Source organism: Cannabis sativa, chromosome 7 (genome assembly GCF_029168945.1).
Source record: "Cannabis sativa cultivar Pink pepper isolate KNU-18-1 chromosome 7, ASM2916894v1, whole genome shotgun sequence".
Taxonomy (NCBI): Eukaryota; Viridiplantae; Streptophyta; class Magnoliopsida; order Rosales; family Cannabaceae; genus Cannabis; species Cannabis sativa.
In genome coordinates this window covers 6,086,508-6,110,303 of record NC_083607.1, presented here as the reverse complement: position 1 = coordinate 6,110,303, position 23,796 = coordinate 6,086,508, and the positions used below count along the sequence as shown (strand labels likewise).

General features: G+C 34.0%; 3 protein-coding genes across 6 annotated transcripts; all 3 read right to left on the bottom strand.

The window, feature by feature from the left end:
* Positions 1–596: 596 nt before the first annotated feature.
* On the bottom strand, positions 597–11,194 carry LOC115697237 (RNA polymerase II C-terminal domain phosphatase-like 2). Of its 4 annotated transcripts, none has more exons than XR_009683440.1 (17): positions 10,669–11,194; positions 10,043–10,513; positions 9,396–9,606; positions 8,939–9,096; positions 8,789–8,859; positions 8,593–8,698; positions 8,403–8,486; positions 8,103–8,244; positions 7,647–8,008; positions 7,474–7,531; positions 6,606–6,739; positions 6,474–6,527; positions 5,262–5,358; positions 4,740–4,903; positions 3,577–3,653; positions 3,057–3,315; positions 597–1,025 (listed from the first exon to the last, which is right to left on the bottom strand). XR_009683440.1 is itself a non-coding variant. In XM_061101787.1 (17 exons), the coding sequence occupies exons 1-17, from the start codon at positions 10,936–10,938 to the stop codon at positions 3,207–3,209; spliced, it is 2,391 nt and encodes a 796-aa protein (XP_060957770.1). In that variant the 5' UTR covers positions 10,939–11,194; the 3' UTR covers positions 2,858–3,206. The 4 variants fall into 4 exon arrangements, 3 of the variants coding, with proteins under 3 accessions (XP_060957770.1, XP_030480023.1, XP_030480024.1); XM_061101787.1 differs by lacking the exon at positions 597–1,025 and having other exon boundaries at positions 2,858–3,315; positions 10,043–10,236; positions 10,414–10,513; XM_030624163.2 differs by lacking the exon at positions 597–1,025 and having other exon boundaries at positions 2,858–3,315.
* Positions 11,195–13,991: 2,797 nt separating this feature from the next.
* LOC115697522 (protein root UVB sensitive 2, chloroplastic) lies at positions 13,992–18,118 on the bottom strand. The gene is made up of 9 exons (XM_030624563.2): positions 18,002–18,118; positions 17,323–17,411; positions 17,140–17,224; positions 15,998–16,057; positions 15,767–15,860; positions 15,524–15,621; positions 15,079–15,258; positions 14,873–14,995; positions 13,992–14,788 (listed from the first exon to the last, which is right to left on the bottom strand). The coding sequence occupies exons 1-9, from the start codon at positions 18,110–18,112 to the stop codon at positions 14,363–14,365; spliced, it is 1,266 nt and encodes a 421-aa protein (XP_030480423.1). The 5' UTR covers positions 18,113–18,118; the 3' UTR covers positions 13,992–14,362.
* Positions 18,119–18,868: 750 nt separating this feature from the next.
* Positions 18,869–22,476, bottom strand: LOC115697521 (putative pentatricopeptide repeat-containing protein At5g09950). Its single transcript, XM_030624561.2, has 2 exons — positions 22,360–22,476; positions 18,869–22,103 (listed from the first exon to the last, which is right to left on the bottom strand). Exon 2 carries the CDS (start codon positions 22,094–22,096, stop codon positions 18,869–18,871), a length of 3,228 nt encoding a protein of 1,075 aa, XP_030480421.1. The 5' UTR covers positions 22,097–22,103; positions 22,360–22,476.
* Positions 22,477–23,796: the final 1,320 nt, after the last annotated feature.

Below are 23,796 nucleotides of genomic sequence, written 5' to 3'. Positions count from 1 at the left end.
CTCTGATATTTTACGTTGTTAATAATAATAATAATAATAATAATAATAATAATAATAATAATAATAATATTATTATGTGCAGTAATTTTTTTCACTGCGTTTTTTTTTTTTTTACTTTCTATATAAAATTGAGTTATGGAGACGACAATAGTGGCAGTTAATTTTGACGTGAGATATGATATGTTGTGAATGTGATTCTCATATAGGCCTAGAAAATAAAATCGTTGATGGATTTAAACGAGACGCACATGGAAGTTGATGAATCACTATCTCATCTCTTTGCCTTGAGAAATTTATATGGGCTTCATCAAAGTATTATTGGATACAATGCTTCAAATACAAGCACAGAAAATGTAAGCAATTCTATAATTGCTTCTGGTATAGAAAAAGTGAGAGAAGAAGAAGAAGAATTACTATACATTTGCTTTTTTTATAATTACTAATAAAATTGATAACTAGTTTATCATGTTCTAATTAGTGGTGCAATTAATTATTCATAAAGGCTTGCGAATTATTGGATAGGAAAGCACTTCAATTATTGAAGAATCTTCTTGATGATGACAGACAAAGGCTGTTCGAGAGTGCCCAATCAAAGGTAAATTTAATCAAGTCCATACTATTTTGTACATTTAAACTATCATCTCATATTTCATTTTTCTTTTCTTTTTTACAGATACTTATATTGAGTCGTGATTTTAAGAGTACGCACCCAACAGAGTTAAACTCTCATCATGAAGTAGTTGTTTCCAGGTCCCCTAAACTCAGTGTCTCATCCAACAAGGCTGGAAGCGAATATTATGGCAAACAATCCAGCACGAAAGGTGGTGAAATAACAAGGAGAATAACTGATTTTGAATTATCAAATCCAAGTTCAAACAATAATGTTACGAGTTCAGTTGGCTGTTCCACTGGGAAAAAGTCTGATGATGTTGGAGAGATTAATGACTTCTCTAAGGAAGTAGCAAAAGCAATCAAACAAATAGATTCCCACGTTTTGGCTTTGCAAATTTTGAAGGCTGGTACCCCTGTTAGAAACAATGACAACACTTTGTTTAAGGCATTATTGGAGAGGAAGAAGAACCGTGGTACTGGTGAGTCAACTTGGGGTGGAAATGCACTGTTGAGTCACCTAAACGAATCGAAGAGCCAACCCGATAGTGGTGCCACTCAAAGGACTAGCAATGTTCAAGGCTTAAGGGTGCCACTCCATCAGAATGATGATCCAACAGTCAAGAAAGATACAACTAAGAATGAAGCGAAAACAGTAGTACCTCCGCTTGTGTCATCTTCTGATCATCCTGATCAAAAGTTGAGCCGTAGATTGAATCGTGAGTCAAATATGAAGAAGAAGAGAAAGCCATTAACTCGTCAGATAATCATGAGGCCGACTGTACTGGACCAGATAGATAAAGGTAGTCAGAAAAGAAAGAAAACCCAACAAAAGATAATAATGTCTTCCAGCAAGCCTAGCTCATCAGCAAGTTCATATCCTTCATCTTCACAAGGCGAAGAAAGTGAAAGTGGGTCGTATTTGACTCCAAGCTCTGCAGAGGATGACGAAAATGAGCGACAAAGTAGCTCCAGTTCCGGAAGAATTGGAGAAAGACGGACTAAAACAAATGTACCAAAAGAAAGGCCAGATAACCGTAAGTCAAATATGAGGAAGAAGAGAAAGCCATTAACACATCAGATAATCATGAGGCCGACTCTACTGGATCAAATAGATAAAGGTAATCAGAAAAGAAAGAAAATCCAACAAAAGATAATTTGGTCTTCCAGCAAGCCTAGTTCATCATCAAGTTCATATACTCCATCTTCACAAGGTGAAGAAAGTGAAAGTGGGTCGTATCGTTCATCTTCACAAGGCAAAGAAAGTGAAAGTGGGTCGTATTCTTCATCTTCACAAGGCGAAGAAAGTGAAAGCGGGTCGTATCCTTCATCTTCACAAGGCAATGAAAGTGAAAATGGGTCGTATTTGACTACGAGCTCTGCAGAGGATGATGAAAGTGAGCAACAAAGTAGCTCCAGTTATGGAAGAACTGGACTAAGACAGACTAGAACAAATGTACCAAAACAAAGGACAGACTCAAAAAAAGGAAACGGACGATTGAGGAGGTTGAAAAACAAGTTAGGGTTCATCTTCCATCACCAACATCATCATCATCACCACCACCACCACCATCACCATAACAACTGGAAGCTATTGAGAAATGTATTTCACTCCAAGAAGAAAGATAAAAAAATTAGACATGGAGGGTTCGAAGCTACAAGAAATAATCAGATGAAAAAATCAGTGGTCAAAAGGAATAAGAAGCACGGCAACCAGGACAATGTTGAGAATTTTCAAGCGCTTGTGGAGGGGCTAATGCGGCATGTGGGTGGCCACCATTCAAAGGAAAAGCCCGAGGTGAAAATTGACACTAATAAGGTGTTGGTGAAGAGGATTCATTTGTGGCAACAGCTTCGTCGTCGTAAGGGAATGAAGCTACCTAATAGACAAGGCCGTGTTAAGGTAGTAGGGTTTAACCGTAAAACACCAAACCTAAAGATGTGATTGTAAAACAAGAGCTTATTATAACAAAGTGCCCTTCTTTTATCTAAAAGAGTATATTTATTTATGAATAGGTTTTAAGAACCATGCCTTCTATGACTGATACATGACGTGATGCTATATCCTATATGAATGCCATCTTTTCTAAAACAAAGAATCTTATTGTATACTGTTTTTGTATACTGCTCAAGGGCATTGTAAGAAGGTAAGCATTATGGAAATTTTAATAATTAACAGGGATCAAATGGGGCAGTAAATTAGGATAGGTTATACTATTTATAATGATAAATTCAGAATCAACTAGACTGCTCAAGAAAAAACAGGTTGTGATTAATGAACATGGCATTAGAAAAAACAGGTGAACAATGAGTGAATAGTATCTTCACAATTACTACACTGTGAATCTAAGGGTAGTTTTCACCCCAAGTAAGAAGGAAGAAGTGGGGTAAAATTAAAACACATCCCACCTTTCCAGGAAATAATACAAAGAAACATTTAACTTTACCTGTGTGTTAGCTAGCTGGCTGCTAATTAAGAATGAGCTAAGGACGAGAGTTGTTGCCAACTGTATATGGCAAATTTTCCGCCGGAAAACTTTTTACTTATTTTCTTGTGTTTTTCTTCTTTTTCTCTGCTCTACAAAATTTCCCAATACTCATGAAACTGCTGAGTGCCCACTTTTCTGCTTCCATGAAGGGGTTGAGTTTTGTGAACCTTGCTGAAGTTCTTCCTTCAATCGTTTAGTTGGAGAAGATTGTCGTGAACTAGAAGAATATAACAGAATTCATAAATATAAATACAAGTTCAAAAGTAGCCGTCATAAAAAATCAACTGCTAAAATGGCATCATGCAAGCAACTTATAAAAGCTGATGAAGTTATACATATTCAATTAATTAATGACATCGATTAAATTATATATTTATCTAGATGCCAGAATCTATCTCTCTCCTATTGCCCAACGAAACTTGATAGCCTTAGCACAAACAGTTACAGAATAAAAGATTTCACATCTGTGCCACCTTACCTCGGGGAATTGGCGCGCTTTTGCACTTGCTGATTGACTGCTGTGGAAGATGCCCTCCCAGGCTCAATGTCAGAAGCCTGCAGTAATTTCACACTTGTCATTAATGTGTATGAATCAATAAGCACCAATCAAGAGAGAGAAAGAAAATCAGAAGAATAAGGACAGACAAATTGCTTTAAAAAAATCAATACATAGATAACAGAACTCTTTATATCACACATTTGGTAAAAAGAAAAGCTATTCAGGGAGCTTGTGTTGCACATGAAGAGAAAAAAAAAATCATTTTTCAATCCACTGAATACATTATTTGGGCACAACACAAACATACAAAATTTGACAAGAAATAGGTGGTGTTTGGTTGGAAGAACATAACAATCGGAATGAGAATGGGAATAGGAATGAGATGGAATTAAATTTAAAATGCATTAAAAAATTGATAAAAAAATTATTAATTTTTTTTCTATTCTTGCATTGGAATGGTCTTCCCTTCAATTTAAAAGTGGACTAGTTAATCTACCAAAATGATAGAAATATTATTCCATTAGAATGAAACTCCAATACTTTAAAATGTAACAAAAAAATGAATGGAATAATTGTGTCCTTTCTATTCCATTCCAAATCATTACCTACAACAAATGCCACCTAAATTCATAAATGATTCAAAAAGAACAAAGTGCATTGAAATATAGTTTTTACAAGCAAAACACTAAAAACAGTGTGAAGACAGCCTAGCAACCATGGGGGAAAAGTTACTTTTTTCCCTTACAAAAAGATAACTTGTGTATCAACAAATGATGATGAACAACATTATTGATACCAAAGCCAAAAAAAAAAAAAAGAAGATAAATTAATCATTTGGGAATACTTGGATAAGGGGTCGAACTAGGGACTGACCACCAAGCTCTTACCTTTTAAATAATGAGCTAATGGAGCAGGAAATGGCAGCAGTAGCAGACATGGAGTCAGCTCACTCCCCTTTTTCAGTGTTTTAGCCATCACATTGGTCCAATGCAAATTTTGAAAAAGGAGTGGTTTTCAGTAGATAACCACTAACCTTTACCTGGAAATGTCTTTGCCCACATACCCTTTATCCAAGCATCACCTATGATCTTGAGCATAAAATATCAAATCAATTACTGAAAGCATCATTTAAGAATTCCCACCTCTGAAGTGCTTTCTTTGGCCAACTCATCTTCCCCAACTGCTTCTGTTGATCCAGGCTTGATAGTATCCCATAGAAAGCCATTCTCATTTCCAAGAGAAAGCTTATTAAAATCCCTGTCTACTGCAGCTCCAGAGCGAGGTGCAATATAAGCCACATATTTTTCTGCCATTCAATGCATAAAAAGTTACCTCAGCATCTTTTAGCATATACTTCACACATGTGATACTTTGTCCAGATTCAAAATCAATTTAATATACATGCATCAAAAAGTATCCCTTCATTTCAAGCCCCATTTCCCCAAACAACCACCCTATTCTACAGGAACAGAAGTCCCACCTCAAGCTCAAAAAAACATCTTATTTCTATTTCAAGGGGGAACTAACTTTGAATAACTCATTTCAAAATATATAGAGAAGGGAAAAAAATTAACAATACAGATCATGTGGCTACACACACAAGAACTCATTTAGCACGACTTAGGGAAAAAGGAAAAAAGAAAATCAATCACAGGATGTTATACCAGCTAAGTTATGAAGGGCGTTCTCGGCGGCTTGTTGTTGGGCATCCTTTCTAGTCTTACCCATCCCAACGCCTATCTTCTCACCAGTGAACAGTACCTAAAAGTGCCAAGTCAACAGTAAGCACGATAGATTCAAAGAACAGATAAAGATAGTTCCTTAGAACGTACAAGTTAAGCAAAAGGCTTATTTGTATGTACAGTACCCAAACTGTGTATTAACAAATAGGTCCTCATTTTTAGTTAAAAAAATAAATAAATAATTGTAAATATTGAAAAATCTAGTGAGAATTTTGTAAATGTATAGTCTGATAAAAAATTATATTAATTAATATAATTTACAGGTTGAGATCATTCTTAAAACACATATGAGATCCATAATAATATTGCATTTTGTTAATATAAACTATAGTTTTAATCCTTGCAGAAAAAGAAAAAACAAACAAACAAACTTTAGTTTTGTTAATTCGCATTTAATATTTCACTTTATTTTTATAATTAATTTAATTATATTGTTAATATTTTTGTTAAATAAACTTATATATTTTTTGTTACAGTTGGCATCAATTTTTTAGTATTTAGTTCTTGTTTATTTTATATTTAAGTTTAGTTTTAATTCTATTTTTAACATATATATGTATATACATAACAGTAATATGGTCGGAAACCAATTTGTCAATACAACTCGAGACCAAGCTCAGTATATTTTTAATCATTGCAAGATTTTTTTAAGGTGGTAGGCCTAGCTCCTAGGGACATATTTGCATTAAAATGGCAAGTTTGTAAACCGACTGCCAAATATAATTGTATGGGGACAACCTTGCCAAAAACATAATTTACGGACTGTGATAAGCCCAAACATAACTTTAATATTAAAAAAAAAAAGAAGAAGAAGAATTAGGAATTCTTTAGTATCACCATTAAATTCCAATCTCATTGCAACAATAACATGCACATTGCCTATTTCTACAGTTTTATTTAATTTGATATATTAGACATGAAACAAATTTCAGAAACACTACCTTTTCCTAACATCCTTGTGAATAAATTTATGATTGGTACTACTTCAACTTAATGAATACAAACTAATGTTTTATTTTTTGCTGAATAGAATAGAAACTAATGTATCATGCAAGAATATCACTGACCATAAGTACACTAAAGGTTACACAACATAGAGACTTGAGAGAAAGAAAAAGGAAAATGTCTACCAACCTCCACAGAAAACTGCAAATCCTTACTGGTGCTCAGAACAGACTTAAATTCAACCTGTGAAGAAAGGTATATATGATATACAAAACTTTAAAAACAAAAAAATAATAAAAAATTAATGTAATCACTCGGTACCCTTGAGCTGCATCTACGTGCAATTTCTTGCAGGACTCCTATAGATAAAGGAGATGGTAACAGGTTCAGCTTTCCACCTTCAGCATGGAGTTCTCTATTGGTAGAAGATACCTGATTTTGCAATGCACCAGAAACTGCAAAAGGCAATAATCAGATAGAACATAAAATTAATGATAATATCACAAATGGAAGACTAAGAGGAAATTTATGGGATTTGATTTAAAAGGGAGTGACCCGTGGTCACCATTTTCACTAAAAGGTTTAATGAGTGAAGGAAATTCCTATGTATAAAAGAATTATGTGATGTGTCTGGACCAAAAACTAATAAGGAAAAAAGCAATTAAGTGGGAAAAGAGGTGGAAGCATATTTTTTATAAAGACCAATGATAACAAACTTTACCCTACACGCATACAAGTCAATGTTAACAAGTGGGGCCCATCTTACTTTTGTTTTGGTGAATGGGGCCCATCTTACTTAAATAAATTTAGTTGAATCTTTTAGCAATGTAAATGTGTAAAGTTGTGTGTGATTTGTGTGAAGTCGCTGATTAACTACTATTCACATCTTGTAAAAAGCAGCATAATGTGTTTGCTTAGAAAATACTTTGTTTAGCTGTACTAGTTCTTTTCTGATCTGTTTGCTAGTGTGTACATTTGCTTCCGCTGAGGGCACATTATCATCTTCTTTCTTGTTTTCTTCTTTTAAAAAGAAAAATAAACTCCCTCTAGCAAAGAAAGTAACATAATTTTCTTACTTGCAACCTAATACCTAAGTTTGTTGTGTGTAAAAAAAAATTATCACGCAAATTTTCCAATTCTCTTCAGTTGTTTGACATAAATTTTTCCAGGAAAAAAGGATAAAACCTACCAGGTAGCTGACTGGTAAGAGAAAGTTTTGGCATCTGCAAATTATTCCCAATGTGAGCCTGCCAACAAGAATATTTCAACCAAATAAGGCAATCTATAGCTACTGGCAATTTCTTCAGCCATGCTGACACCAACAGCCACTCAAAAATAATTGTGGGAAAATTCAGAACAAACCTCTTCACTCTTCACCTCAGATGTTTGTGAAAGTAAACCAGTGGAAGTAGAGCTCGAAGGCATATAAGAAGTTGAGTTCTGATGAGCCCGTTGTTTGTCTAGCTTTAATGCATCAGACTCTGGAAGAGGCCCCGAAGGACGATTCTTTAACTGTCCTTTATTGATGTCGTCATCTACCAACCAACCACCTTGTGAATGTACTGGAGGTGCTGAAATTGGTGCAGGAAATCTAGACAGAATTGGAGGTTCAGCAGAGCTATTGTTTCTTAAGTCTATACCATACTTCATAGAACCAACTCCTCGTTTCACGTCATGATCAGAAAAGCTATCTCGTCTAACAGGAGGTCCAAGCAAACCAGGTCCTAAAATAAGAAGTACAAAGAACTTACAATGTGAATCATGCATAACCCCCCAAAATCAAGACATCATAACCATAATAACAGAAAGACTCCATACTCTGCGAAGGAAGGAGTGGTCCCAAAGATGCAGGGTTAATAGCATTTGGAAGAATTGGAACAGAAGCCTGAAAGGTTTCAGATCTTATCTCAGCATTGTTTGTCATAGGATGTGAAGTTGATTCCATAATATGCCTATCATCCTGAGAGAAAATAGAAAGAAAATAAAAATATGTTGTTAGTTTCTCACCCTTAGACATGTGTTAGCAAAATAGCATATAGTAAAGGTAATCCTTCACAAAAATCTTGCAAAGCATGAGAAAACAGACAATTCAAAAGATGGCTGACTATGAAAACTTACAGTCTGGCCCAATCTACGTTCAACTTCAATCCCATTCATTCCCTCATTGACAAGTGGAGCCCCATTTGGTACAAAACCAGCATTCTAACATTCACCAGTTTAAAGTACAGGTTATATATTTTAAAGATAGTGAATGTACACATTCCCTATAACCATTAAAGAAATAAAATATTTTTTTAACATCATGTACCTGTGACATCAAGTAATTGCTCACATCAGGAGATGGAGGTAAAGTTGCCACATCATCTTCATAAAAAATATCAGAGATTCTTCTTAACAAAATCTCATCAAATTCCCTTGAACATATCAATACAGGAGGCACGTCTTAGAATATTGGAAATTATATAAAGAAACAATAATCAATAGCAGCACGCTTAGTCGCTTACTTGAAGAAGCAACCCCGGACATTGCATGCCACATTTCTTGCTACGCAGAGGACAGGAACGGCATTTGCTGTCTGTTAAAGGGAAAAAACTAATGAAGGAGATAAAGAAAGTTGTATTGTAGTGTAAGATTATGAAAACACGATCGAATACCTCTGCCTGAGGAGCATAATAGGGAGTGAATGCTGGAACTACATGCACTCTAGGTTGATCCTTATATTCCCAAACCTCTGAGCGATCATCAATTACCATTGCCATCTTTGAGTGACAAACACCATCTTGGAAGACATTAATCAAGGATTTCCTAGAGCCTAAACAATAATCAAGTCAAAACTTGCCAATTGATGACTAGAGTGCACATTTACCGGTCTTTAATTAATTAAACAAATACACTAATGAGTTGAAAACAAAGAAGCAACCTCCATTTTGTACTCTTTATCTTTCAAGTTATGATAAATTCAAAAATATCCATAACCAAAAAGAACAAAAGAAAAGCTTTCAAATGAAAAGAATGGCACATCAGTTTAAATAATTATATCAAAATTCAAGTATTTTAGACTGCATAAAGGTAACCTATTATCACTAAAGAGTTCCCCAAGAGTAAACTTGCCTGATTTAACACAAACAACACGACCCAGAAGTTGCTTTAAACCAATGAGATGTGACCCTGGATCAAGAAGCCTCCACATTTCTAAAGCATAGTCTCTTTCAGCCATTGTACAAACATAAACTTCAAATCTTTTCCTTCCTTTTGCAGTCAAATAACTTCTCAAATCTTCCCATGCAGGTCGTAGTCGTACAAGCACACTAGTATCACGAATCTGCATCAAGATTAGCAAAACACAAAAACTATGTTCAAACCAATTCCCTGACTGACTGTAAGACATCAAAGTTCCACTCAGAAAAATACATCTAATGAAATGAGTACTTAATTATTTCAAAGCTACTCACACTTCAGGGAGATATTTATCTCCTAACATGTACACAACAAATGGTTTCATTTCAAAGCAATGTTAAGAAAATCTCGGTTACTAACTTAAACTTAGATGTGAATTCATCTATTCAAGCATTAATCAGCAACCTAACATGCACTTGATCTATAACTAAGAAAAGCAAATATTCTAAGGTATTTATTTTCTCCACAATTGCCATAATGCCATCTCTTTAGATAAGTTTTTCTCTCCTCTTTTTCTTCTTTTGTTCAAAACTTAAAAAGACAAGATAAAAGTCCATAATCAACAAAATAGATCCACCTACCTCGGGATTAATGCGGGTTAGGACAATATTCTTATCTTGCAATCTAACTACAGGCCGCACTTTTCTTTCATGGTTATCAGATAAAGGAGGGACTTCTTCCATTTGAACCTTATACACCTTCCCGTTATCCATCACAGTATCATTGTCAGCATATTGCTTTAAGATCAATCGATCATCCATGTAGCGCTTCAGTTCTGCATTCATCCCAGCCAGGCGCATAGGATCAATCTCGCGCGCAATCAAGCTACGTAGATACTCAATTCTATCCTCAAACGACTTCATGGTATTCGCAACAACTAGAGTCTCATCTAGATCGAATACGATCGATAGACATCGCATATTCAACATTCCTACAGAAGCGTTATACAAACCTTTCGGAACTGAATAGCACCAAAAGCGTGGATACTTCTTTTGCTTACTGAGCATCGCTACCAAATGAATCTCTTCATCCCCGGCCAATACCACAGCTGTCTGCAAGTCACAATGAAATATATATATAACTAATTCGAGACAAAGAAAACTGAATTCTTAAAGTAAAAGTAATAATAAATTAAAACTAGACCACTGCTATTCTTGGCAGCCAAACAGAAACCGGAAAACACGGAAGAAAAGATAGAGATCGGAACCCTCAATTCGTAGTGGCAGGAAGCGTGAAGATTGATTAAATGCGGCTGATCGACCGGTGAAGACGATTCGAGCTTGCAACGAACGGAGAATGAAGAAATCGTTTGGAGAATCGAGAGGGGAGGACATCGTTCGCTTGGTGGTGAAATTCGGTGAATGCGAATCTCGTTGTTTGGGAACTGGAAATTCTGATCTTTAACCGAAACAACATCCAATTCGCCCAAACACAAATCACCATGGTAAACCAAGGATTTAAACCCTAAACGACTCATTCAGATAGACTTTGACTTCGCTATAAAGCCTATAAAAACTCCAAAATGGGGCCAAACACGCTAATGTCTGTACAAAATTGATGAATTGTGCAAAATTCCTTGTTGGGTTTCTCAGCTTTGCTCGCTGTTTTTCTTGCTCTCTCTCTCTCTCTCTCTCCTTACTAACACACTCACTCCCTCACTTTTGTATTACGTTTCTCTCTCTCTCTCTCTCCTCTCTCTCTCTCTCTCTATTGCCTACTGTTTCAAACATGGTCATTGTCCGAGTTTATATAGGCGCATGAAACGTAAGCTTTGTAAGAAATTACTAAAAGGGCCTTCTGTTTACAGACCCAATTCAGCTATTTTCAGTTTTAAACCGAATCAATGGATGCCAACTGTCGTAATCGCTGTGCCCTTTGCGGGAAATAAAGTATGGACACGTGGCGTTGTTATATACAAATTGATAATACATTTTATAAAATAAAATATATAAAAAAAAATATATATATATATATCATATATCTTTTTTTAATTTAGTGGAATTATTTTATATTTTAAATATTTTTTTTGAATAATATGTATAAAAAAAAAAGTAATAGTATTTTTTTTTTCATTCGTTCTTATTTTATCATTTTTTAATATTATTTTATTTTATTTTAAATACTTTTATATACATTAATATTTATGTATAAAAAAATATTTTTAAAAAACAATAGTATTCATATGCATTCATATAATATGAATACATTAGTATTCATATATAAAAAAATAATTGTAAAGTACAAAAATTTGTGTCAAATTAGGAGTGTATATCATTCAGTTTGAGCAGTTTATCCTATATATTTTCTAATCCAATCTAAAGTTCGGATTGCTTAAATTTAAGTGCAACCCGCCCAATTTAAAAAAAAAATCTATAAACCAACCAACGGTTTGAGCGGTTTGATCGGGTTAACCCGCCCAAACCGGCCAAACTTTTTTTTTAGTTTCAAATTCAAAATCAATAAAAATTAAAAAGATAAATTAAAAATATCACATTCCACCAAAGTACAACACCATATATATAACTTTAAAACTAATAATTAAGTATATAACTTTATATTATTATATATTTAATCATTTATGTTATATATAATAAAAACTAAAAAGTTTAAAAAAAAAAATTAAAGGTGCAAAATTGGGTTGGTCGGGTTGGTCGGGTTGGTCGGTTTAATTGGGCGGGTTGGACCTATTTTCAACCCGCCCAATTAACAGATTGGGCAGTTTGTAATTTTTTCGGGTTATTTCAGTTTATAATTTTTATCGGTTTTTTCGGTTTGGTTTGGACGGGTTATTCGCTTTGGGCGTTTTACGAATTTTTTTGTACATCCCTATGTCAGACTGCCAATAGTATTGGAAAATTAATTACAAGTTAAGTGAAAACCACCTTTTCATTAGGTTTTCCTTGTTAGCCAAACTAAAGCCCACCACTTTCACTTAGCCTAACATTAAAATATAAAAAACCTAACCAAACACAGTAAACTTTCAGATTTTCATTCTCACTTCTCTCAATATCGCATACCAAACAACCCCTTAATATGTTAGAGACCCATGTTTTCACGGTTGGTTTGTCGTAGTAGTACACTGAACCTTTATTCGAGTTTCACATTTTTTTTTTGATATTATTGTGGCGTTTGTAATATTTTTTAATTAATTTTTTTGTTTTTAAAATTAAGAAAGTGAAAAAAAATATGTTTTATAAAATTACTTTTACTTTTTAATTTTTTAATTGAGGATTAAAATTTTAAAAACAAAAAAAAAAAATCATTTCAATGGTGCTGTTTGGTAACACTTTTGTTTTCTAATTTTTTAATCACAAAATGAAAGTAAAATTTTTGTTTTTAAAAATTTTATTTTTGAAAAATAAAAATACGTTATGTACCTATGTTTGTTTTTCAATTTTTAAAACAAAAAAATAAAAGTGTGTACAGTAAAGTCATTTTTTATTTTTATTTTTTGATTTTATTTAAGTCTAGTTTATGTCCGGGGTCGGATTCGAGTTCGAGTTAGAGGTCGGGTTCAGTGCCAAGGCCGTGGGAGGGATTTGGGTCCAGGTCTGGTCGGAGTTTAAAATATTGATTAAGAAAAAAACTGTCTAAAAAAAATATTGAAAGTGATTTTTTTTTTCAAAATTTTGATTATCAATTAAAAAATAAAAAGTGAAAACAGTTATATAAAACATGTTTTTGAAATAAAAATTTACTTTCAAGTTTTAAAAATAAAAAACTGATTAAAAAATATTACCAAATGCCACATAAATTAGTTACTTTTTTGATTATTTATTTTAGAAAAAGGCTTTACTATTTTTATGTTACTCATTTATATACATTACACAGTAAAAATATTTATTTGCCAAAAAAAATTCCAATTTTTTTTTTTTTTTTTGAAAGAAAAAAATTCCAATTTTATACAAAATCTTCTTATTTTTTTAAGAAGAATTTCTTTTTATTTTTGCTGGTATAATGTACTTTTTATTGTAACTTTTCGAATATATTAAATAAGATTACATTTTTTGATTGAAAAAATAAATATATTAAGAATTATTGAGAGCAATCATAAATCACTCTTAAAAAAAAGTAACACTATAAGTTAAGTTTGTTTGGAGAGAAAAGTAATAGAACATTGTTTACGAAAAAAAAGTAATAGAACATTTATTATTTAGAAAAAAATTATATACAAAGAGGTATTTTAGAAGGGAAGGGGAATGGTTTTTTATTATCGCATTTTGTATTAATAAAAACATTTGAATAATAGTAAAAAATTAAGAGAACAAAGAATATAAAACAAAACTCATATAAGAAGTCATGTAATCTTGATTAGCAAGAGACTTTAACAAGTTTAACAAGTTAAGACCATCTCTAATAGGGATGGTGTATATTTTGAATTAAATTTGGCCCAAAATATACCATAAAGCTATATTCGACATCAAAGTATAAATTATTTATAAAAGTTAATATTAACATTAATATTCATTAAAAATATATAAATAATTAACTTTATCTATATTATTTTAATAACTTATAAATATAAAAACATTTTGATTAATGAATAGTATTAATGAATGGCAAATAGGTAATTAAAAAATGTGTCATTTATTGTGAGCTAAAATTTAGCACATGCTATCTTTTGTGCCAAATTTGGCACAATTTTTAGCTTGGGCCAAATTTAGCACACATTTTAAATCACAATTAGAGTTAACTTTTTGCAAAATGTTCTAAAAAACAGTAATACACCATATTTATAGCTCTCCGTTGGAGATGCTCTAAGATCTCAAAACTTTTCATTGCAAAGTTGCAACTACATCCTATTCTACTTAAGAGTAAAATCTTACTCTTGAGTCTCCTAGACATATTTTTTTTTTCCTCTCAAAATGATTGATTGCCATCTATTTAATAACAGTATAAGTTTACATAGCGAAACGGCAACCTGTTCCATCGAGGAACCGATCGGTGTGCCAACCCTTGACCTGGAGTTGAGACAAGAATGGACCGAATTCATCGTTCATCTTCTGGTACGATGCTTCCAAGACACTAGCACTTGGTTCATGGAAGGACTTCTCCATTTGTGCAACATATGCAGCAACGAGCCAACCCCGAAGGGCATCTTCGCCTGTTGCATTGTGCATCAATACCATGTCCACACATTTACCACCATGACTTAAGAGAAACTTCTCCTCAGGGAATATTTGTCTCAGTTTGTGAAGTTTCGAAGGCTTAACAACCTTGTGTACAGCCCTCCCTACTTTAACATTTCCAGCATCTTCGATGAGTCTCCCAGGAAATAGGAGCGATTCTCGATACCTTAGGTCAGCTGGACTTGAAACTTTTCCTGTCTGGATGATAAACCAAATAAACTCAAAACAAAATAATAACACACAAACACATACACATACGGAGAAACATAAGTTCCAACAGACCTTCAAAAAATCTGCTACTATCATTGCAGTCCTCTGTGGATTCAATGTGTTAACGGGTGCTGCTCGCATTTCTTCAACGACACTGTATACATGTATGACGGAAAGAAGAGGCCCCACAATCAACTGCAATGAGTTACTCAGGATCAGAAAATTAGATTCCTACCACAGTGCAAATGCAAAACAAAAGATCGGATCAGATTATTTACCTTTCCTTGCATTGTAGAACAAACAGTAGAGGCTAAGTGTATTCCTGCTCCTAACCCAACTACATTAAAAAGAGTTGAGATGGCTTCTCCTTTTGCAAAAAGATCACTGAGATTACCTTCTTTTGCAAAAGAAGAATATATCGGTAACCTTGTTGCTCTAGCTGCAACAACTGCCATACCCTGTTAAGAGGAGAGACTAAATAAATTTTTTAAAGAATAAATAAATGCAGCATGAGGTACGGCTGCAATAGCTACGATATCCTGTTAATAAGAGGGCTCAAACTCGATGCTTCTATAGTCAACCGGGGAGAAATATTGAATCACATGGATGCAGAATCGTCACGAGAACGAGAAAATGATGAACAATTAAATTAATTAAATATGTGATAAATTTCACAAGGAGTATAAATTTTTAATTCAGAAAAGTATTTATGTATAATTCTACCTTGGCAAAATTTCCCAGGCCTGCCATTTCCAGAAAAAGATGTGGACACAATGGAGAAAGAACTTCTAAGCCCGTGCCCAAGTCATACAGCACATCAGCTGCAATATGAAGGCTTATTAAATTAAATTTTAATATCAACACTAACTAACAGCAGATATGTAAAACAGTCATGGACATTCTGCATTCAGAAACATATAACAAATAAAACAAAATGTGACTGAATTAAAAAAAAAAAGGACAAACCAAGAACTCTCCATCGTTTAGGTTCTGAATCCATTCTTGCACCTAAATTACTACATATGAGCTTACCGACATGTTGCATCCCATCCTTTAAGACCTACATAAGCAAGATATACATTATATATTTTTGATGGGATCTTTATAAAAACTACATATTTTTGATGGGATCTTTATAAAAACTACATATTTTTGATATGATCATGTTTGTGCCCAGCAAAACAAATCAGAACTTACCCAACTTACTACAGTTGCTTGTGCTGGAGTGGGTCGCAAGCCTGCAGCAAACAGTAGTGACTGCAAAGGAGTAAGCATGGAACACAACCCAATTTACAGTTATCAAATTGCACATATGGCATACAGACTCAAACAAGAGTATAATACATTATATTACTATTGACCATACTCAATAAAAGTAAAATGACAAACACAAAGAGAAAGCCACACGGCAAACATAACTGAATGCATAATACAGCTAGAAGAAATGATCCTTGTGAACTAAATTTTCATACTTCTTTCTTGGAGAGGGATATTTCTTATAAGGAGACTGATCTGTCAAATCTTTTTTATACAAATTCTTCTATTTTCTCATTTCTCCTCGAGATAGAAACTCAGATTCTGAAAATATTTCTGATTAAGTCTATATGGGGTTACCAACCATTTTTCAAAATCTTCCTTTACTTACCCCTGACATTCGCAGATAATTGTGCTTTGACAAATACAGACAATTTTCCTTCTTTTGAGCATTTTTAATTTTAAGTCATCCGTTCCTAACATAATCAAAGTTTTTTCATAGCTGGTTTATCTCATGAAGATTAATATTTGTAATTTTGTACATCAGAAAGGCCTGTGTGTGCTCTAAATCCCTCTCGGTGTGTAATGTGCAAAATGGATAGTAAAACACTGGACCAACTATTCCTGCATTATAGGTAGCTAGTGTTCTTTCTTATAAGTTGTTGAAAGAAGCAGATTTCAGGGTGTTGCCTGAAAGATGCAAGGCATAAATGATTAAAAAGACCATAGGTTAGGGGAAGTATAAGATGGTGATGGTAGACATAGTTATGTAGAATTCCGTTGTGTAGGCAATTATTTGAGTCATTTTGTTGGAAAAGGGCAACTATTGTCAGAGAAACTAAATTCTATACTACACTTTTGTCCTCAGTGGCAAAGTAATTTCAAGACTTTCTGCTTTCTTTACACAATATTCTTGGTTCACAAGATCCCTTATTTAGTGGAGTTTTATTTTTTCCTCAAATCTTTTGTTACAAAGGAAAAACACTTAATACTTCTTTTTTAGTTTTTTTCTGCCTATCTTTCTAGAAAATGCTGTAATATTTATATCTTTATATGAAAGAGAGAGAGAGAGAGTGAGAGATAACCTGAGTTGATAACACAGAGAGTGTTGCACTGGTTAAGTGTTGCAACGCTCGAAATTGTGTGTATCTTAGATATCCTTCGTTGACACTACATAAGTAAAACACCATAATCTTCTTATAATTAATAGGGGTATATCTGTTATAGAGCTAGTTTCACATCCAGCAATGATGAACCAATCAAGTCACCTGTATGGATATCCTGAGGGGAAAAATTTATTCTGAAAGGACTCAACCACTCTATGGGCTATTGGTCTCGAGTCATCAACAAGTGACACCTGCATAAAATTGAAAACAAATAAATAAACTCATACCAGTAAAGTACATCAGTAAAATCAAGTGTTCATCTCAACTCAATCTTGATGCATTCAAAAGACAACATAGAGCACGCATCTAAAGAGAAATTCGAGAAGAAAAAAACACTACTAAATCAATTTGGAGATAATCAACTACAAAGTTAGAAAAAGAAAATTAGCAGATAGTTTATCTCAAAATTGTACAACGACATTGCTAACAAAGGCTTTTCGATTTCATCCACAGTATCAAGTCAGAAGTGTTATGCTCCTATATCTAGTGGTTTGAACATAACCCAGCAACAAAAATTGATGCAGTGCATCATCCATTGGTTCATACATCCATCACCATATCCCTAAAAATCCCTTCTTGTTGGCTGTTTATGCAAAAGACGCTCCCGCTCAATGATATTACTGCTTGATTCTCACCAATCTTTACAATGCTTTCCACAAAGATGTCAGATGCCCTTATTCTACTACAAATAGGATGATTAGGAAACCCCACCCATACATCTCTCGACAACACCTAATGGTAATGGAACCATGAAAAAGAATGCAGTGATTAAGAAACTTACAGAAAGTTGACCGTCATGTTCAAATTGGCAGCGGCGTGATACAGAATCAGATATTTCAATCCAGTAAACAGGTGCTTGGGCTGGTTTATCTAAATCCTTCTTCTTCTGCATCTTTATATTCTCCTGTTTCATACAAATTGACAATACTGTGAACAAAAAACAAACAAGAGAACCTATTGTCCCACTTAATAGTAGTAATTATGGAAATAACAATGAATGCAATGAGCTCAGTGGTTGGGATAAGGTACATTAAGTTTGGTTGACTATTTTAAGCAATCTCTCTTTAGATTGTGTGCTGAACATATACAAAATAATAAATAATAATACTAAATAAAAAATTAAAAAAAAAAAAAAAACACAAGCAGCTTCTTGTGAAATTTCTTTCAATTTTCTTATTTGGATATTTTCGAATCTTGTTTTACAATATATTTATTTTATGTTATAAGATTTGCTGTCTGTCTATAAATTTGATATTTCATCTCTTATAAAGAAGAAAACTCAAACAATACATCAAAAATAAAGAGCTTTAACTGTGAAACTTGCTGAGACAGTTTCAATTTCAAAAATCACTCCTTTATATAAGCTTAAACACACTGCATCATCAGCCAAAACTACATCGCCCGACTCACTCGAGTCACACCAATTGCAACATTTTCTAGTCAACAAAACAAAAAATAATTGTCTGCAAATCCATGAATCCCTCATCCATACCTTTTTTAACAACTGAAAATTCCCATATTATCAATCATACCAATGTAATGATAATATAGTTCTAACCTGTGCAATAAGAAGTAATTATCACATGAACTACTGCCACATAGTGGTGACATTGTACCAGTGTCTCCACAAACAGATATAACCACGAAATTACCAGTAATCTCCACATGAACACTGGCCATCATCAAAATGATGAAATCTATTTGAATCTCGTAAAACTATTTTACGACCAACAATCTTTGATATATATTTGAAGGCGGAGTGGCAGTCACCACAAACTCGGAGATTTTTCATAATCCTAATAGGCAACTCTGACTTGCGAGTGAGAACAAAAGCAACAGCAAGCTTCTCACTGTGATAGCTCAAAATTTCTTCCTTATTCTCCATCTCAAGGTCATAAAGTGCAAATTTTATTTCAGGGATATAGCCAGCATCCCTCATTTTCTTGTTAAGTTCCTTCAACTTTTCATATATCAATTCTTTCTCTGGATGTGATTTATCTCCAGCTACAAAAACATGAACGCCATCTTTCATTGTCACCCAGCTACACCCAGCTTCTTTCTTTACTGATGCCGTCCTCATTGCCATTCTAGCCTTTGCCACATCCTCCCACTTCTCCCCAGATGCATACAAGTTAGCAAGAAGCACATAATTCACCCCATTTTGCGGCTCTAATTCCAAAAGCATTTCTGCAGCTCTCTGCCCTAGCTCGGTATTACGGCCATTAGTTCTACCACAAGCCCCTAGAATTGTCCTCCAAATAAGAACATTAGGCTTGAAAGGCATTTTAGTGATGAAATCCTCTATCTTCTTAAGTTCACCTGCCCGCCCAAGAAGATCAACCATACATGAATAGTGCTCCATCTTAGGAGCCAAACCATAGACTTCACTCATGGATTTAAAATGTTTGAATCCTTCATCCACCAAACCTACATGGCTACAGGCTGATAATACCCCCACAAACGTGACATGATCTGGTAACTGATCATGCAGTTTCATTTGTATAAAAAGCTTCAAAGCTTTGTCTCCATGTCCATGGCGAGCATACCCAGATATCATTGAATTCCATGAATACACATTTCTTACAGGCATCAACTCAAAAAATCTCGAAGCATAATCAATTCTTCCACATTTTGCATACATGTCAACAATGGCACTTCCTACAACAACATCAGATTCTAAACAAGCTCTTATAGCGCTAGCATGAACTTCTGTGCCACGTTCTAATGTTGCAACAGAGGCACATGCACTGAGGACAGTAGCGAAGGTGAAGGAGTCCAATCTTCTACCTTTCTGCATCATAAACCACACTAAATCTATGGCTTTAGGCAATAGCTCATTGTGTATGTATCCCGATATCATGGAATTCCAACTTACATCATCCCTCCTCCCAGACATCCTAGAGAAAATTTTCTCACAATGATCTATCTCTCCACACTTTCCATAGCAAGCCAAAAGTGCATTCTCAATAGCACAATCATTTGCCACAGGGTATTTTAATACTACAGCATGAATTTGCTGAAGAGGCTCAGTAAGTGAAATAGATGAAACCGCACCAAGAATGTTAATAAAAGTTATTTTATTTAGTGTCCACCCTGCTCGCATCATGTCCATAAAATACTTTACAGCTTCTAACGCTGAGGCCTTAGAATCAGCTAAAGCACCAATTATAGAATTCCATGATACTTGATCATACTCTGGCATCATGAAGAAAACTTTATGGCACTCAGCAAGATACCCTGCCTCAGCATACAACAAAAGAAGAGCATTTGAAACTGACACATCCAGATCAAGTCCTAATTTGAGTGCTTCACAGTGTATTTCTTGACCAAGAATGATCCATCCCAAACTTGTACACGAACTCAAAGCACTAATTAACGTAAAATTTGAAGCAACCAATCCAAATCTTCTCATATCACAAAAACTCATGACTGCATCTTCAAAACGCCCATTCTGGTCAAGGCCAGAAATCAGGGTGTTCCATGAGACTAAATCTTTGTCAATCATGTGTCTGAAAACCGAGCCAGCATCTGTTATAAGTCCACATTTAGCATACATGCTAACAAGCCCATTTCCAATTGCAACCTTCATATTTACCAAACCAGTGCAGATAACATATCCATGAACCTCTTGACCTTTTCTCTTTCCTACCTCCAAATCAGAAAATTCAGCAAAAGAGCTTAAGAGAACCACATATGAATCCAGGTTTGGTTCAACTTGTCCCTTCATATATGAAAAAACTTCCGCAGCTTCTTCTCCCCGTTTTTGTCTCACCAATCCAACCATTAAACCATTCATAGAGACTGAATTTTTATTACCCATCTGCTCGAATATCTGCAAAGCATAATCAATTAATCCAGACTTTGAAAATCCACTGACCAAAGCACTCCCTACATACAAATCTTGTAATAATCCTGATTTCTTCACTGTGGCCAACATTTGCTCTAACATGCTCGAATTTGAATTGGCCAAATAGCAAGCAGAAGGTATTAAGCTACCAAAAGTAAACTCGTTGGGCTTCAAACTATATCTGAAACCTTGTGTTTGCATTCTAGAAAAGAGCTCAAAAGCAGAAACTGCATCCCCTCTATGGGAATAAACAGAAATAATAGAATTCCATGAAATCGAATTTTTTATTTTTGTTTCATCAAAAACACGTCGTGCATCATTAATAGATGCCAAACAATTTCCATACATTGAAATCAGTACATTGGCAACCACAATGTCAGAGGCATATGGTGTTTTGGAAAGTAACCCATGAATCTGCAGTCCAAGTGTAAGCATTGGTGGCCCAGAATATTGACAAGCTCGAAGGGCACTACCAAATGCATAATGATTGGGTAAAAAACTAGCAGAAATCATCCTTTTAAAATGCAAGCATGCCTCATTTAGCATACCATTCTTGGTATAGCCCGTAATCAAACTCGCCCACGTAACAGAGTTCCTCTCAGGCATTTCATCAAACAACTGACGTGCACAAACCAAATTACCCATCCTAACATATATATTGATAAGGGAATTGTACAAAAACAAATCAGAAGTAAACCCATTTTTGAGAATTTGCAAATGAAGGGTGTTAGCATCATCTAAAGTACACGAATTCCGGAACTGAGTAGTGAGAAGTTCACTCTTTTCACAAAGGTATTGAGTATTGACAAATTCATAGTTTTGACAAGGGGGTGGCAGGGATGATTTGTAGTTAACAAAGAAGTTTCCGAAAGGGGAAAGAGAAAGGGAAAGGAGTGGAGTAGTAGGAATTTTCGGTTTAAAGAAGAAAGAGTCGATTGGAGAGACAACAAGTGAGGCAATAGAAGAACAGTATGGAGTTGTTCTGTTAAGGGTAGTCCCGAAAAACCTGCGAGACCATGGGTTGTACATTTGTTTCCTGCGCTAAAACAATTTCAATGGAAGTTGAAATAATAGAATAATGAAGCTTTTCCATTCATATTCTTACGTACACCTCAAATACACACAAACCTATCATCAATAATGGGATAAAAACCTGTGATACTCAAGATTTCAGATTGAGAATATAGATAGATATATATAACTTAAATCTTCATAAACATTTCATGTAATCTCAGAATCTGATAATTGAAAAACATAGTTTTTGAAGAAGAAAACGTTGAATTCATACTTACTTGGTAAGAGAAGTTGAGATTATAGCATGAGTGAGTGGTAGTTGAGCGGTTGTGTTGTGCCCAAGGAAATGAAGATAGTGATGATGAAACTCAGCTACAGCTAAGGCTATTATTGGGCTTTCCGCTGAAATGGTATAAATGAGATTGAGGAAATTACACTCTATACTTTTTTTATATTGTCCTCTTTTATTTTTACTCTCTTTTTTAAAGTCTATTATTTTTATCTTTTTTTTAAAATATTGCACTAATTTTACCCTTGTCACTTCAAGATACCATACTCTCCATGTGACTCTCTTATATCAGGGTATTTTGGGTACAATACATATAAAAACAGGTATGTTTCAAATAAATATAAAATTAGAGGCAAATTTGATTAATTAATTAATAAAAGAGACATTTTTCAACTTACTCCCTAAATGAAAACCAAATCATGAGACCCGATGTTATTTGGGTTTTATTTGCTTTTTACTTGTTTTTTTTTTAATTTTTTTATAAATGAAAAGAAAAAAATAGAGATTGTATTAATTATAAAAGACTATTAGTTAGCGATATTTTTTAAAAGTTATTACCTTAAAATATGAAACCTGATACTTAATTGCATCAATAGCGATATAATATCAAAGAGGATATTAAGCACCACTAATACCTTTTAGTATTTACAACTTTGGCTAACAAGAATTAGGAATGATAATGGATAGTGTAAGAGCATCTTTAATAGTTAAATTTTGGAGAATGTTTGTTGAGGTAGACAACTTAGTTGATAAAATATGAGAGTGTTGTACTATTGGAAAGAAATAGGTGGCATTCTAAGAATTTGTATTGATGTCATACGGTGGCATTGATGCTATTTTTAAAATAAATAAATAAAAAATTAAGGTAAATAAAATGAAAGGAACGATGACTCTTGTTGAAGAAGATGAATCAACGCTTATCTTTGATGATGTTGATAAACAAAATGCTAATTTGAATAATGCATTGGTCGCTAGAGTGCTCACTACCAAATTTCTCTTCTTGTCTACACTACAAAGGTAGATGAAAAATTATTGGAATGGAAGGTACCACACGATGATAACTGAGAATCCACATGATTTGTTTGTTCTTACTTTTAGATGTGAAGGAGACAAACGAAGAGTACTTCTCAGAGACCTATCATTTTCAAAACTACCATATTGTGATATACACGCCAAGTGTTCTACAAAATGTTTCACCTGAAGATCTTATCTTCTCCCCCTTTTGGATCCATGTTTTAGACTTTCTTTTCTTAGTAAGTCTAAAGCATTAGCCAAAGCTTTAGGAGACATCATTGGTGAAATTTTGAAAGTCCATGAAGATTCGGTGGAAAAAGGTTGGGAGTCCTTTTTTACGATTTTGAGTCAAATTGGATGTCATCAAGCCTTTATTGAGGGGTTGCAACATATGACTTAAGTAAATTTGTGA

Excerpts from the sequence above, each read along its gene's own strand:
- LOC115697237 (XM_030624163.2), bottom strand. The coding sequence starts at position 10,938 with ATGAGTCGTTTAGGGTTTAAATCCTTGGTTTACCATGGTGATTTGTGT. Across the intron at positions 5,359-6,473 it reads ATTTGCAGTTTTCTGTGGAG|GTACTGTTCACTGGTGAGAA; the intron begins GTTGGTAGACAT and ends TGGCACTTTTAG. Across the intron at positions 4,904-5,261 it reads CGCCCTTCATAACTTAGCTG|AAAAATATGTGGCTTATATT; the intron begins GTATAACATCCT and ends ATTGAATGGCAG.
- LOC115697521 (XM_030624561.2), bottom strand. The coding sequence starts at position 22,096 with ATGTACAACCCATGGTCTCGCAGGTTTTTCGGGACTACCCTTAACAGA.
- LOC115697522 (XM_030624563.2), bottom strand. The coding sequence starts at position 18,112 with ATGCAGAAGAAGAAGGATTTAGATAAACCAGCCCAAGCACCTGTTTAC. Across the intron at positions 15,622-15,766 it reads TAAACGATGGAGAGTTCTTG|CTGATGTGCTGTATGACTTG; the intron begins GTTTGTCCTTTT and ends TTCATATTGCAG. Across the intron at positions 14,789-14,872 it reads TAGTAGCAGATTTTTTGAAG|ACAGGAAAAGTTTCAAGTCC; the intron begins GTCTGTTGGAAC and ends TTTATCATCCAG.